The 16,048-nt window shown below is 36.9% G+C and overlaps 2 protein-coding genes across 3 annotated transcripts; both read right to left on the bottom strand.

The window, feature by feature from the left end:
* Window positions 1–7,133: 7,133 nt before the first annotated feature.
* LOC110695986 lies at window positions 7,134–10,725 on the bottom strand. 2 transcript variants are annotated; one of them, XM_021873242.1, is made up of 4 exons: window positions 9,933–10,725; window positions 8,748–9,031; window positions 8,117–8,341; window positions 7,134–8,023 (listed from the first exon to the last, which is right to left on the bottom strand). In XM_021873242.1, the coding sequence occupies exons 1-4, from the start codon at window positions 10,495–10,497 to the stop codon at window positions 7,514–7,516; spliced, it is 1,584 nt and encodes a 527-aa protein (XP_021728934.1). In that variant the 5' UTR covers window positions 10,498–10,725; the 3' UTR covers window positions 7,134–7,513. The 2 variants fall into 2 exon arrangements, with proteins under 2 accessions (XP_021728934.1, XP_021728935.1); XM_021873243.1 differs by having other exon boundaries at window positions 8,748–9,015; window positions 9,933–10,051.
* A 1,697-nt stretch (window positions 10,726–12,422) lies between these two features.
* Window positions 12,423–15,836, bottom strand: LOC110695985. The gene is made up of 7 exons (XM_021873241.1): window positions 15,290–15,836; window positions 14,294–14,506; window positions 13,983–14,126; window positions 13,729–13,848; window positions 13,555–13,641; window positions 12,895–13,373; window positions 12,423–12,644 (listed from the first exon to the last, which is right to left on the bottom strand). Coding segments are annotated over exons 1-7 (1,416 nt in total). The 5' UTR covers window positions 15,662–15,836; the 3' UTR covers window positions 12,423–12,643.
* Between the last annotated feature and the right edge of the window lie 212 nt (window positions 15,837–16,048).

The raw sequence follows: 16,048 nt of genomic DNA, 5'->3' as shown, positions 1-16,048 counted from the left end.
GGTTTGGCTGCTCTAATGGGGAAACAATCCCCTACTTTGCACCTCATTAATGATCATCATCAATCACCATCTTTTAATCCCAGCCTTTGATTTATTTTGTGATTTAATCTTGGCCTCCTGATTTAATTAATTGTGTACAAGCTCATGTACAATATAATTCAGCCGAACCGGAGGTTTGGGTTGTGTGGTTGATTAATGACAGTGGTGAGGCTACAGACGGGTGGAAATGGAGTTGTGTGTTTGTGTTGGTGATGTGGGGTGAGAAAAGGTGGAAAATCCTATAGTTTTTTTTTAAAAAAATGGAAATTCTATAGTTTGATTAATGCAAATCATAACCAAAATATTAATGTTGATGGGAAAAAAAAAATTAATGTTAGTTAAAAGATTCCCTTTTAAATTTTTTTTATTTTTTTTTTTTGCCACATAGGCACTTTGGTCCTTAAACTTTGGCGACTCATCTTTTTTTCCACCGGAAAAGTAAGTTATGGGTGGTTGAGGGACCAATTTGCTTCGTTTGAAAGATGAGGGACCAAAATGCTACAAATACTAAAGTTGAGGGATCCTATTTTAGCTTAACTCCAAATAACATCAAATTAAATTTTTAAAAATATTGTATAAAGCAACCATAATTCTACTTAGATATACTTTGTTAGAAGTATTTGATTTGAGTATGAAAATATATCGACAGAGTAAAAGATATTTGTCGCTAAGGTGGAAGATTTTAATTACGGGGTAATTTCTTGACAAATGTTCAAAATAGAGTTGACCCAATACGATAATATAACACAAATACTCTAAACAATACAAAATTAGCGGAATACTTATTTTGTGTACGTGTTTAAACTTTCAATCACTCAAGCATTATTTGACACTTATTCATGTAAAGAGCAAATTAGCTAAGCTAAAATCTAGACCAAGGTGGAAAAGGATATATGACCATCAAGATCGACTTCGAGAAGGCCTATGACCGTCTCAAATGGTCATTTATTCGAGATAATTTACTCGATATGAATTTTCCCCTGTTATTAATTGAAGTGATAATGCAATGTGTGACTTCTACTTCAATGAAAGTGTTATGGAATGGAGAAAAATCGGAGGTTTTTTATCCATCGAGAGGCATTCGCCAAGGAGATCCGCTTTGTCCATACTTGTTTGTCCTATGTATGGAACGCTTGAATCAAGTAATTGAGGAGCTCGTACTACTTGATAGGTGGAATCCAATATATGCAAGTCGTGGAGGGCCAACTTTAACAAATCTTTTCTTCGCAGATGATTTAATCTTATTTGCTGAGGCTTCTCCGGAACAAGCCATGGTAATCAAGGACTGCTTAGAAAGATTTTGTAGAGCTTCTGGACAAAAAGTAACTTTGCCTAAATCGAGAGTATATTTGTTAAGATATATTTAGGAAATATTTGGTCTAGATATTATTTAGATATTATTATTTCCATATCTCTAGAATAGAGTTGCCATATTATCTTTGTTTTCCTTAGTTGTTAAACACAAGTTGGTGTAGGCTTAGGAAACTAGTTTTGTATTATTATAAATATTGGGCTCATGAAGCTAATAAGATCAAGCCAAAGTTTACAGTTTTACATGGTATCAGAGCCAGGTTTTCATACACTTCATAAACCATGGCTGGCGGCGATGATCAACCACCACCACCACCTCCAAAAATTGAACCAAATTCTCCATATTACCTTGGTTCTCAAGATCGATCGGGGGATTTCATCACTCCCACCCACTTAACAACAAATAATTATGACTCTTGGGCTGCCGACATTCAAACGGCGTTAGAAGCTCGAAGGAAATTTGAGTTCTTGGATGGCACGATCACTACTCCATCCCCTCCTTGCACGAAGTCCGATTGGACGGCGATAAATGCAATGCTTGTTTCTTGGATTTCTAATACCATTGATCCTGATTTAAGAACAACCCTGACAAAATTTAGAGAAGCAAAATCCTTTTGGGATCATCTTAAGCAACGCTTTGCTCAAACAAACGGACCTCGCATTCAACAATTGCGTTCCTCGATTGCAAAGTGTGAGCAAACTAAGTTAATGTCGGTCTCTATGTATTATGGAAAATTACATACTTTGTGGAAGGAATTAGATAGACATGAGCCTTTGATTTCTTGTTCCTGTTGTGCTTCATGTACAGCCAGAAAATTGCATGAAGAGCGACGAGCACATGCCCGGTTACACGATTTCTTAATGGGTTTATTCCCAGATTATTACTTTGCCTTGCGTACACAAATTTTATCTAAGGATCCGCTTCCGAGTCTTGACAGAGCCTATCAATTGGTAACTCAAGAAGAGCGTGTTCGATCAACAAAGCAGGAAGTCGAATCCACACCACCTGACCCCGTTGGGTTTGCTGTGCGTGCAGGCAATGATGTGGCAGCGGCGACTCGTGGTAGAGGTAGGAACAATGATAAACCTGTATGTTCTAAGTGCCGCAGGACTGGCCATGAAACCTCGAGCTGTTGGGCAGACATTGTGTGTGGATATTGTAAGAAGAAAGGCCATCCCGAAACCCATTGCTATGAGCTTGTGGGAAGGCCAGATAATAGAAAGCAGGGGCAAGGTCGTGGACAGCCACGTGCTAATGCAGCCACCAGTGGCAGTCAGTCTTTACTTACCCCCGAACAGTGGAAGGCTATTGCGGGTGTTATGGGTAATGCTCAAATTCCGGAAAATAGATTGACCGGTAAGTTTGATGTTTCATCTTGGATAATTGATACCGGCGCGACTCATCATGTCACCGGAAATAACTCTTGGCTAGTTGATACGAAAAATATTGAATGCCCTGTTGGGCTGCCGAATGGTGCAAAAATACTCCATTCACATTCTATCCCAGTTCATGCAACAACCTCTCATCGAACATTGGGAAGCTGCTTTGAGGGTCGTGCGTTATCTAAAAGGAACTCCCGGACAAGGAATATTGTTGCATTCAGATAGTGAGCTCACCCTAGAGGGTTGGTGCGACTCGGATTGGGCGGCGTGTCCTCTCACACGACGCTCGTTGACCGGATGGTTAGTGTTTCTCGAAAAATCTCCGATTTCATGGAAAACTAAAAAACAGCCTACAATTTCTTTTTCTTCTGCAGAGGCGGAATACAGGTCTATGTCTGGGGCCACTTGTGAATTAAAGTGGCTCAAAGGCTTATTGTTGAGTATGGGTATTCAACATCCAAAAGCAATCAAGTTGTTTTGTGATAGTCAGTCTGCGTTACATATCGCAAGGACCCCTGTTTTTCAGGAGCGTACGAAACACATAGAGGTCGATTGTCATTTTGTTCGTGATGCGATCAATGAAGGCTTAATTTCACCATCCCATGTGTCTACTAAGGATCAATTGGCGGATATATTCACAAAAGCACTCGGGAAGACTCAGTTTGACTATCTTCTTTCCAAGTTGGGCATTTTCGACCCTCATGCTAAGCAAGGTCCGGTCGAGTAACTGCAAGATATATGAGTCGTCCCACAAGACGACGATATGCGTCGGGATTGTGCAACAATTCGCCACTAGCATGAGCAAGTCTATGATTTTGTTCCATGGGAAACCCACTTGGCTTTGCTCCCAATAGACCTATTTCAGAAATAATATCCAAAGTATACTTTCTTTGGCACAGAAACAACCCGGAAGTACTACGAGCCACCTCAATGCCCAAAAAATATGTAAGAGGTCCAAGATCTTTCATTTTAAAACAAACACTAAGATATGCCTTGAAAACCTTTAGTGCAGCGGAATCGTTCCCAGAAATAATAAGATCATCCACATAAACTAAGACATTTATTTGGGTTTTGCCATTAGTATATGTGAATAAAGAATAATCAGTGTAGGTTTGGAGAAAACCATACCGTTTTAAAGCCAACGACAATTTTGCATACCAACACCTAGGGGCTTGTTTCAAGCCATATAAAGACTTGCGCAATCTACACACCAAAGAAGGATCCGGGCTTTCGAACCCGGGGGAAGCTTCATGTAAACCTCTTCTTTCATGTCACCATGTAGAAAAGCATTCTGAACATCTATTTGATGTATCTCCCAATTTTTGCAAGCCGCTATTGCAAGAAAGGCACGAACTGTAGTCATTTTGGAAACCGGAGCAAAAGTTTCTTCATAGTCAATACCGGCTTGTTGATGATTACCGAACACCACTAATCTTGATTTGAGTCGCTCAATATCTCCATTGGATAAGTACTTGGTCTTATAGACCCATTGACTGCCGAGAGCACGTTTCCCGGGAGGAAGATGTTCCAAAGTCCATGTACCATTATTTTCTAGAGCACGAATTTCTTCCTTCATAGATTGTCGCCACTCATCATGTTTCATGGCTTCCTTGAAAGATTTTGGGTCTTTACCCTTGATAACAGCTGCAAGAAATTTCTGATAATTGCTAGAAAAATTGTCACAATTTATGTAATGTGCTAAAGGATAAGGTGTTAAGATATATTTAGGAAATATTTGGTCTAGATATTATTTAGATATTATTATTTCCATATCTCTAGAATAGAGTTGCCATATTATCTTTGTTTTCCTTAGCTGTTAAACACGAGTTGGTGTAGGCTTAGGAAACTAGTTTTGTATTATTATAAATATTGGGCTCATTAAGCTAATAAGATCAAGCCAAAGTTTACAGTTTTACAATATTTCTCTCAAAATGTGGCAGAATATGATCAAAATAGCATCTCTTCGGTTCTGGAAATGGATAGCACAGAAGATTTGGGCTTTTACTTGGGCATGCCTACGATTTCAAGTCGGGTCACGAGGGAGACTTTTGCTCATCTATGTGAAAAAATTGATCGTCATCTCTCCGGATGGAAAACAAAATATCTCTCGTTCGTAGGAAGAATTACTCTAGCAAAGTCTACAATCTCTACTATGGCCAATTACTCAATGCAAACAGCGAAAATTCCACGATCAATTTGTGATGATATTGACAAAGGGACAAGAAGGTTCATATGGGGAGGGACTGAGGAAAAACGAGTTGTCCATCTCCTTTCTTGGGATACTTTGCAATTGCCAAGAAATAAGGGAGGAATAAGTATGGGATCGACAAGACAATCCAACTCAGCTTTTTTGACTAAGCTTGGGTGGAGAGTTCTCACTGAGCCTAATTCGTTATGGGCAAGGGTCTTGAGGTTCAAGTATTGTCATGGCAGATGTGACATAGACATGTTCACTCCAAGCTCGAATATGTTGAACGTCTGGAGAGGGATTACTGAGAATGCAGAGTGGCTGAAAAAGGGTTCGAAAGTGGCTGTTGGCAATGGTCGAGCTACACTATTTTGGGATCATTGTTGGGCTTCAGATTTCCCCCTAAGGGATGAGGCTACTGCAATCATTCCTCCTGATCTGGATGGTGCAACAGTCGAAGAGATGTGGGATCATGGCTTAGGGTGGAAATGGGATAGCTTCGCTCACTTGCTACCAAATGAGTGTCTGCAATTAATTGCAGCACACAAGCTGACTGAAAACCCGGAAGCAGGGGACTTAAGATTTTGGAAGGGTTCAACTAAGGGCAAATTTTCTATTAAGTATGTTTTACAAATCATGAAGGTACAGGATAATACAGTAAAGCATCCAAAATGGGACTTGGCTTGGAAAGCCCCCGTGCAACATAGAGTCCGTAGCTTTCTATGGCTATGTCTTCATGATAGGCTCCTTTGCAATGTGAACAGGTTCAAAAGACAACTCTCTGATGACCCTATATGTCATAATTGTTCTGATAATGCTGAAGAAACAATTTTACATATGATTAGAGACTGCCCCAAAGCTCGTGCCATCTGGTCAAGCGTTGGTAATGCTGCCCTTACCCATGGTTTTTTTTTCTGGAAATTTTGAGGAGTGGTTCATGAACAATATGGACTGCAATGAAGAGGCTCATTCTAAGAAGTGGCAAACTTGCTTTGCAATCTTCTTGTGGTGGATTTGGAGGTGGAGGAATACCTCAATTTTTGGGAGAGGTGAAGAAATTCCATCTGATACAGGGAAATTTATTAAGTCTCGTGTTGAAGAAAATTGGAATGCCATGAGTGTAGACCCTATTCAAGGCAATATTCTAGGCCAGGCAGAAACAAGAAGCAGGAGATTTTTGTGCGATGGATAGCTCCACCACCTGACTGGTATTCCCTTAATACTGATGGTGCAGCAAAAGGAAGCCCAGGACAGGCTGGGGGAGGAGGCCTAATTCGAGACTCTACAGGTAGTTTTATCCAAGGATTCACTGCTTGTTTTGGAGTTTGTCAATCCTACAGAGCCGAGTTGCTAGCACTAGAACTTGGTCTTCAAATGGCAGTGGAAAATGGTATTGAGAAGCTAGTGATTCAAATGGACAATCAAGCTTGCATTCAAGCGCTTAAGGAAGCACAACATCAAGGAGGAGAGTGTTATCACATCTTGAACAATTGTCGTAATCTTTTTATTTATTTTAGTAATTTTGTTATTAATCATTGTTTTAGGGAGGGTAATAAAGCCGATCGTCTGGCTAATTTAGGTGTCGTCCTTGAAGAGAAGGTGACTTATTTCAATGATCCTCCCATTGAAATAAGAAATCTTCTCAGGGAGGACATAGTTGGGGTAACCTCACCCCGGTTTGTTAGTTAATTTCTTTTTTGTACTCGGGTTTTTCCCTCCTTTGCATCAAAAAAAAAAAAGAATCTAGACCAAGGTTACCTAATTTTTACAAAGCAACACCATATTTAAGATCTGACATAATTGACTTGTGCTTGATTACCAGACATAAAATTTGAATGATACCTTAATTGCATGATATAATTGTTCGGATTTACCCCCCCCCCCTCTCTTAGGCCACAATCAATGTGTAATAGTGCTAAACTTATTAAAAGAAGTCTAACTATCTCTATATGGAAATGTCCTTTAATTGTTAACTATGTAAATAACACTAAATATGAATCAACTTAATTGACTTGACTTGACATCAAAATCAACCCAAGTAATTTTTCAACCAAATACAACCCGAATATATAACATACATTTTTACTTAGTTGTGTCATTTACATTGTTAAATTTTTGTATGTGGTAATTTTGATATCCTCATGAATCGTTTGTATAATGCAAAAAAAATCGAGCATCTTAAGTTAAGTTTACAAGTAAAAACACAAGGATGTTTCTTGTAACATAACGCAAATAAACGACTAAACAATGTTAAGTGTCAACAATCCCCATATACAAAAGGCCATGCTCAATGTTAACAATTTAATCGAATTAAATTCACCAAAATGCCTCACTCTATCAGTCACACACACAAATTTACCAAACTGAATCACTAACACTCACACATCACTTTGCCACATTCACACAAGACTGAACTTGAAATCCATCCAACACTCACCTGTATATATACAAAGCAGCAACATAATTTGCTGCTTCCACACTTTTTTGGTAATAATATATGATCTAACTAAGAACTAATTAAGAATATGTCAAATTATCAATGCCATTCATATTGCACACGCTTCATTCCATACATAACTTTCAAGACATATATTACACCCAGTTGGCAGGCAGCGCGAAATCATGAAATCTGAAAGATTCTTCCCCTGCTGTATCTCTAGCCAATCCTATCTCAGTTCCACCACCATTAAGTCCAGCACCAGGGGAACCCGAGGATGGTGAAGGAGGTTGGTTATGATCACCATCAGAATATCGAGGACTCTGAAGGCTGTTAGGCCAAACTGGCATAGCTAATGGAGCAGGACCACTTTGTGATCGTGCAGAATTAGAAGCAAACTGTGAGTCCTGCATCAAAACATGGAAAAGCAAGGGTGCTCGAGCATGGCGGTGTAAGGATAGCTTCTGGCTAAGGGAAACGGTATCAAAGCATTGGATAGCACTTGATGGAGAAACAATCCAAGGAAGGACTTTTTGGTTGTTTACTCGCGATATCACTAGAAGCTTAGAGTCTCTTGATGCTTCTTTATACAACTCACTCAGGCCTGATCTTGCAGAAGGGACATTTCCATCACCTTCTAGAATTGATGATATGTATATAAATCCCTACAAACATTGTCCCAAATATGTTAGCATTTAGCAACACACTACCAAAACTTTAGACAGAAACGAGTCAATAGCATGTTTATGTGTTCTAACCTCTTCAGTGCGACTTACAGCAAAACCGAGCTTTACATCACCCTCTTCTATGTCAATCTCGATTGGATACTCTTGGATGGGAGAGTACCAGAGACGAATTGCTCTGACTACTCCAATGTCGACTCCGTGGTAGTCCTCAAATCCATACAGGCTTGCATTGGCAAGATTTGGCAAATCTGACAATGATGAAGTGCTCACTGTGGAAGAAGCTGTTTCACCAGAAATCTGTTGCAAACGAGAAACAGATGGATTAGTCATTACCTTACTGATTAGTCGCATTCATTAGTATCGAAAACCAACAAGTAGTATAGGAATAAGTACCAAGATCTTAAAACAATAAATTTGGATCACTCAAAACACCAGAAAAACATTTCAAATCTTCAATTTGAACAGCATTGCATCATGCCATATTTTACCAACTAATTGTACGTAGTACTCAAGTATGAGAACCGCGAATGCCTTAAAATGACTAAAAACTCACAGAATCAAACAGAATAAAACAATTCCAATATGTCAGCTTGTTTTACTCAGACAATGTAAAAATAACATTAGACTAGCTAAACCACATAACATAACCGAGCAGTTGGCTATAATATAACATACTGAACTGCATATTCGAGTAAAAATGTACCTTCGTAAGTAATGATTCAGTCTGAATGTTTGTTAAGGTTATTGGGATCCCTGATGCCTGAGCCGCGTTAAACCATGCATTAGCTCTAGCAAGAGTATCCTCCACATCATTATAACGCCCACGTCCTGTTTCTGAAGCCTTTGGCAAGAACAGGATGGAGAAAAAACTGCTTGAATTTGGGACTCGTAGCGTTGTCTGCATCTTCCGTTCCCATGGATAGGCTACATAACCATCCTCGATTTGAGTGCTGTTTAACGTGTGATGTAACCTGGAGTCCCTAGAAGCTGCGATTAGAGATCAAGATAACAAAATACCGAGGAGGAAGAAACGTGTATCAGATCATACGTACAGATGAATTGAATCTTGTTCGCATACTCAAATTAGGCCAAACATCTAAATTTGGTGTACTCGATAAAGGTCCTTTTCAATTTCATAGGAAGTACAATCGTACATAACTAACTACCTACTATATCAACATTAACGTTACCAATAATTATCAAGTGGACTTGATAAGAAGACACTCAAATTGAATGCAACATTTGACTTGTCAAAGTCGGTCTAATTTTGAACTTTTTGACCTCTATTGTGATAGAACACAGTAAGAGGAACATCTTCAAAAAATGTGATCTTGATGAAAATTTTCGGGGATATTTAACTAAGATTACATATAGTAAGACTTGCAAGTCATGCAAAGTCAAACGTTGCAATTAATTTGGAAAGGAGAAATGCAAACTCTTATGTTCCAAATACATACTCTGTACATCCTAAAAACTCACATAATTAATTTCATATAAATATATAATTCCTGTTTTATATTGTTCTGCTAATTGCCTAATTGTTATCAGTTATGAATATTGTCACTCTTACTCATCAAATTCATATATAATCAAACAAGTTGAGAATAATTAATAATTAAAATATGATCAATAATTCACAATTAAGCCTAAAATCTATGACTGACAAAAACTTTGAACATGAATTCAATTATTTAATCATAGCACCCAGCTAGACTTAAAAAACCAATTAACTACAAATCAAAATCAACCTTTCCTAAACATGTTTTCCAAGATCGTCCTTTGCAATAACTTTTCGAAAACGAGACAATCTTAAAGAGACGGAGAGAGTAAAATTATCTAGATAAAAAGAAGTCAACGCAACAAAAACAAAAATCCCTATATACATTACCTTGTAATTGTAAGCACTCAGTCTCAGAACGATCAATAAAAGCAACAGCATAATTAGGATCATCAATAGCTCTCAAAACATACTGTTGCTTCTTCTTCCTTCCTTCAGGAACAATACAACCAACCAACACAGCAGAGTCAAACTCACCGCGTCGAACTCGAACTCGAACCGCAGTTTCCTTGCTCTTAAAGCCCTTATGCAAATGTTTCTGAACACCAGAGTTACCATCCTTAAAGGGTGATCGTAGGATCAATTCACCAACTTGGATCTCTTCAACGATATCGCCGGTTTGGAGTAGTCCTCCACTCCATTCGTCGGCTCTTGAGGTACCTCTTATGCATTCGATTGCTAGTACTTTCGAGTTCGAGCCCGACCAACTACGTGATGTCGAAGTTGATGATGATATTGATGAGCTTGTTCGATCAAACAACATTTTTTTTTTTTGGGTTTGAGTTTTGAGGAGAGGATCAAAGGAGAGATAAGAGTGAATGAGTAAAAGAATGGAGGGGTTTTGTAAGAAGGAGTTGCGCGGGATTGACTTTTCAAAGTCTTTGGTTATTGTCATCAAGAAAGGAGTTGAAGTTTAGGTGACATCAATTAATAACATCATATTTTTCACCTTTTGTATTTTTTTTTTAAGAAAATTTGTTGTAGATTCAAGGTTTTAATGCAACATTAATTACAAAATTAAGTCACATGAAGTATTCCCTCCGTCCCCGATTGATAGTTACTTTTACTATTTTTGGTAACTCAAAATGTTAGTCATATTTGCTTTTTTCAAATACCATTAATATTATTTTTTTTACCAAAATTCTTTAACATTTGCAAAAATATTTGTGCAAATTTAACTTTTCAATGTTAATTTTACTTTCCCATGTACTTTATTTACCTTCTCTATCTACTTTTTTGCATAACTAATGTAAATTTGCTTTTTCAATGTACTTTATTTAATTCTTCCTAATTCCCGTGATTTTTCTTCAAAAGTGACTATCAATCGGGGACGGAGAGAGTACAAAGTAAATTTAAATGGATAGATAGGTTATTAGGTTGTATGATCACTTGTATGAGCCAATTATATGCATGGTGTTTACCTTAATCATCCTTAATACGGAATAATAAAAAAGTTGTAGTAGTAGATTTTTAGATTGTTGACTAGATTTCATTTTATAATAGGAGTATTCATTGTAAATTACTCATACAAATTCATTTTTTTTCCCTATGTATATGAACTATTTTTAGTGTTTTAGGATCTCTCTATGCCTTTTGAAATTGCCATTAACCTAATATTTCACCTTTCTTATCGGTGAATGCCGTGAATCCTTTAAGTTCACATCATATCCGCAATTTCAAATCAATAAGTTTATTGTAATCTTATTTAGAATATACGCATGTAACGCATCTATGCTAAATTAGCTTTGAAGGTGACATCAAAATTAGCAAATATTTTCTAGAAACTACAAAGTCTACAAGTCTATATTTTTGGAAAATGACTATTCTAACTCATATGGTAGGAATAAGATAATTCAACTACTAATTTAAAATACACAAGATGTGTATATCTAATTAAGCTTATTTGACTCAAACTTATTTTATTGAAAAGAACATGGTCTTAGATCCGTTTTCAAAATATTGCAAGAAATTGTTAAAAGAACTTCACCTACAAGAAAGAGCAAACGATTGTTGAGTGTGAGAAAAGACAAAAAATATTATATATATATTATCTCTGATTTTTTAAGTTGTAACTTTGGAATATTTTATATCTCTCAAATAATATCCCAAAGTTACAACTAAAAAAAAAAAATCTGGAGGTAGAATATATTTTAAAATTGATAAATAAAGGGAGTGACAAGACAAAGACAAATTAAATACAAGTACAATGCAACTTACAAGTACTCCATATAAAATTCAAGAACATAAAAAAGGAAATGTGTTGAAAATTTCTATATAAACTTTTATAGTTATTGGACTTTTCTTGTCAAGTCATCTTCCATTAATATAACGAAGTTAGTTGACTAAAATATTTGTTGATGATTCCTTAGAGCTTGGAGGTCAAATACATTAGCCACCTCTTTAAACCTACACGAGTACATGACTATTCGAGGGTCAAGAAATGTCATGTTGGTACACACTTAGACTTGTATATAATTATACTTGGTGACGAGACTTCATTGTAAGCGTACCATAGTTGCAAGGAAATTTCACAAATGTTCATACATGGCATACGAATTACGTAAAATGATAAAGTATTACTCGGTATAAAAATAGGTGTATAGTGTATTGATTCTCGTATTATGTTAATTTTTTAATTCTAAGTTTCACTTAAGATTCCAATTTATGTATTGAATATTGTAAAACACTAAACATTTGTTTGTAACTTTTTTTTTTTTTTAAGATTATTATTCTATTTATCCCGGTTGGGTGATGAAGATGAACAGTATGTAGTAATATACTTCGTACATGCTAATAAGTACGCCAAAGAACAAGAATATATATATTTCTTAATAATAATATGACCTTAGTTACTCTTTTAAGTACATAATTGATAATTCTACAATAACTTGTCAAGTTATAAGAACACATTCTTCTGTGTTATAGCATAGAATTATCATTCCAAGTTCCTACATATATATGTGCTATCACCAAGGATTTTTGCACTTCAGGTACCGTCGATTCTTCATCATCAGAATTTGATACTAATATTGGACATCATACCTACATAATTGGTTAAAATGAGTTAAATTTCTTATAGTGTATCAAAAAAAATTCAAACAAGTACCACCTAGTAGTCGGTAATGTTACTTGAAGCAAAGCTCGCTTATAGGGTTATATATCTTAAGGCCTCAACGTTAACCCGACAATGAGAATCGAACCCTTAACCTCCCAAGGGGGAGACCGAATCACCTCTCAAAACAGGCATGATGCTAAAAAATATATGGAGCTTTACAAAAGAAAAGATACTTACTACATCCATCGCTTCTGTGAGGCTACTGCATCTTTGGATCCACTATGAGTTCGTCTTCTGTTAGTTTTCGAACCTACACCAGCAGACACCTTGTTTGGCATTGGAGAAGCTACTGAATGATAAGTTTGATTCAACGATTTCTCCTTAAGGGGACTCACTGGTCTGGATTTCGGGACCTGAAGTGAAAGCATTGTAGAAGGCGATGGGGCTTTTGCAAGTGACAGTTTCTGGTTTATCTTTGACAGTTTCTCACTTGAAGAAGAGCTGTTTTGAAGAGGGGTGTTTGTGGAGGCCTTTACTACTACTCGAGTTTCAACAGTACAAGAGGTATTCTGCTTCTTCTCAGAGGTGCAGTCTGAATCAGAAGATAAAGGACTATCCATATCATAAAGCAGATTATCTGACATTGTAGGTAGCTGTTTCTTATCCAAGCTCGGCCCAGAGAATGACCGCCTTTTGGCTCTTGTTAAGTTCACCACCTGTAACAATGTAACGCTTTAGTATTGTTGAATGTTAATACTCCTTCCATTTGAGTTGTAGACTTAATATTGCTTGATTAAGGAAGTAGGAAATAAAAACTTATTGCAGGCAGAATTTGGCAACTTATTAGAGAAAAAAGAGTTGAAAACGATTGAAGTTGTTACAGCAAAGAGGTCTTACCTTCTGTTCCAGAACAATCAAGTCCTTTTTCAACTTAGTAATAATTGTGCATTTTCGACGAATAACCTCTTCAAGTTCTTCAATTCTCTGTCAAGAAAAGGAAAGTGTCTTTACTGAACCATCCTCGTTTCATAAATTAAAGAAAAACAGAACAAATAGTAAGGCATATCTTACTTTAGAAGTGACAACATCTTTTGAACGAATAAAAGAAGAAAGCTCCTTTATAGCAGCATCCTTTTCTTCACATTCCCTCTTAAGATTATAAGTATCTTGCTCTATTGCTAAGTTATTCAGCTGAAAACCACACCCAACATCGACATTCAGTGTACGTTTTGCTCGAGGCAAAAATAAATAAACAAGTTATCCTTTGCTCAAAACAGATGCATATATATATAGCAAAAATATAGAAACTACGGTTAATTCATTACTTGTAAATCTGCCACTGAAGTGACACTTGAAGCCCAATCAGACAAATCTGACATACGACGTTCCTCCTGTTCTGCTTCATTAGAAATAGAGAGTCTATTTTTAAACATCTCGTCACAACTAGCAGCTTTCACAAGTGAATTTCCCTGGTACATTACAAGCATGTCAAATTCAGCTTCTAACATGTCTAAAGAACACAAATTTCTGTTTCCTTAACCTATCATTTTCTTTGTTTGTGTGTGTATATAGTGCATGAAGTGAATTACCACTAGGAAGTACTTTGTAACAAAACGGGCAAATAATAGAGTCTCACAGAAACATCATTCAACTCAGCTCGGCGTTGATCACAGAACCAGCAGTCTGTGCACATAGAGTCAGATTTGCTGGCCAAAGATGATCTTCTAGACGAAAATTCCATTATCTTGGATGCTGAAGAATCAACTATTGCTTGAGGCTGATCTTTCATAGAATTCATTTGCTCACACAAATCATCAAGCTTTTGCTGCATGCTCATCAATATATCATCCTGCAAGAGAATTAAAAACACACTGATCAGTAAACTCCACATGAAATTTTCAGTAACACTCAAAAATCGAAAGAATGCACTCCCTATTCCCCTATTACTTCAATCACAGTCACATTTACTGATTCAAAATTTAAGAATGCAGCTAAAGAATTTGGCATGTCATAATAGTAAACCAAAAACTCGGGTATCACATAACACCATGCTTGATCATGTAATTCACAGACTCACAGTCACTGAATCAATTGTAAACCAAAAACTCAGGTATCACATAACACCATGCTTGATCATGTAATTCACAGACTCACAGTCACTAAATCAATTGTAAACTCAAAATTCGGGTATTAAGAGTATAAGTCAATCTCATTCGCGTAAATTGGCTCACAAACATGCTAAAAGAGATCACTTTTCACTTTCAATCTCATTTGGGTAAATTGGCTCACAATGTATAGTTCTCCTATGACAAAAGAAGCCAACAAAGCGGGTCTACAAACAATTGTACTTGTTAAAGCTACCAACTTTTAAACATCAATATCATCATCATCATCTTTATCATCCAATTAATCACTTTTCACTTTCAATTAATTTAAAATTTACAAATTCCAAAACCCTTACATAATCTTTACAGAAGTCAATAATTATCCCTAAGACCCACCAAATTTTTTTAATTTTTTTTTTTAAAACCGAACTCAGAATTAAAAACCCCACATAAAAAACAATCATAAAATCATTACAAATTCAAAAAATCAAATGTGATTAAAAAGAAAAGGGAGAATTTTTACAAACCCTGAGTTGAACACATTTTCTGAGTTGAAAAATCTGGCGATTCTTCTCACATTTAGCAGCAGCAACAGCAACAACAGCAACAATAAGAACACGATGAATAGGGCTAAAGAGCTCCCACCCAACGGCTTCCTCTCGGCTTAAGCCGCCGCCAATGGCTTGAGCCGAGGTAGCTTCATCGGCTCCAACAAGCCGACCTTGAAGAGAAACCCAAGCCAAAGTCTTCTTCTTTGTTGAGCCGGCTCGAATTGGGCTACTCGGCTTGGAGAATTGGCTTGAGAGACGCCGATTGTTGAGTGTTGAAGAGGGTGTTGGAGAGAAAGACACCAAATGAGCCGGCTTGAAAGCCGCCTCTGTTTCGGCGGCGGCTTCCATGAATTGAAGCGAAAATGTGGTTGAATTGAATTTGAATGAAGGAATGAATTAATGTTGTTGTAATAATTGGAGGATAGGAAGAGATTTTGTAACGTTGAGTTATGGAAAGAAATTGAAAATGAGAAAGATGGCATATATTTTTGAAATGTTGATTTTTTTTTTTTTGGATTTATTGGTTTGGGAGGGAAGGTTTGAAAATGTGGGCCGTGGTCCGTGGAGAAGTGGACGTTGCGGATTCATGTTGGAGGGTTAGGAACTTAGGCGGGTGAACGGTTAGACCGGATGAATGGGCGTCCAGACGAGTCTTAAAAAATCAGTCCATTTTTCGACAGGTTGTTATATACACCAGAATGGCAGAGTGTACCATACACCCATAGATATTTGTTT

The sequence above is a fragment of the Chenopodium quinoa genome, unplaced genomic scaffold (assembly GCF_001683475.1).
Source record: "Chenopodium quinoa cultivar QQ74 unplaced genomic scaffold, ASM168347v1, whole genome shotgun sequence".
Taxonomy (NCBI): domain Eukaryota; kingdom Viridiplantae; phylum Streptophyta; class Magnoliopsida; order Caryophyllales; family Amaranthaceae; genus Chenopodium; species Chenopodium quinoa.
The sequence above is the reverse complement of the archived record's forward strand: the minus strand, read 5'-3'. Positions and strand labels throughout refer to the sequence as shown.

What these genes read in the sequence shown, in the direction of transcription:
- LOC110695985 (XM_021873241.1), bottom strand. Translation starts at nt 15,661, where the DNA reads ATGGAAGCCGCCGCCGAAACAGAGGCGGCTTTCAAGCCGGCTCATTTG. An exon ending in CTGAGTTGAATGATGTTTCT is followed by an intron (nt 14,127 to 14,293) that starts GTGAGACTCTAT and finishes GTAATGTACCAG; the next exon opens with GGAAATTCACTTGTGAAAGC. An exon ending in AAGATGTTGTCACTTCTAAA is followed by an intron (nt 13,642 to 13,728) that starts GTAAGATATGCC and finishes TTTTCTTGACAG; the next exon opens with AGAATTGAAGAACTTGAAGA.
- LOC110695986 (XM_021873242.1), bottom strand. Translation starts at nt 10,497, where the DNA reads ATGACAATAACCAAAGACTTTGAAAAGTCAATCCCGCGCAACTCCTTC. An exon ending in CTGAATCATTACTTACGAAG is followed by an intron (nt 8,342 to 8,747) that starts GTACATTTTTAC and finishes CGTTTGCAACAG; the next exon opens with ATTTCTGGTGAAACAGCTTC. An exon ending in CTGTAAGTCGCACTGAAGAG is followed by an intron (nt 8,024 to 8,116) that starts GTTAGAACACAT and finishes CAATGTTTGTAG; the next exon opens with GGATTTATATACATATCATC.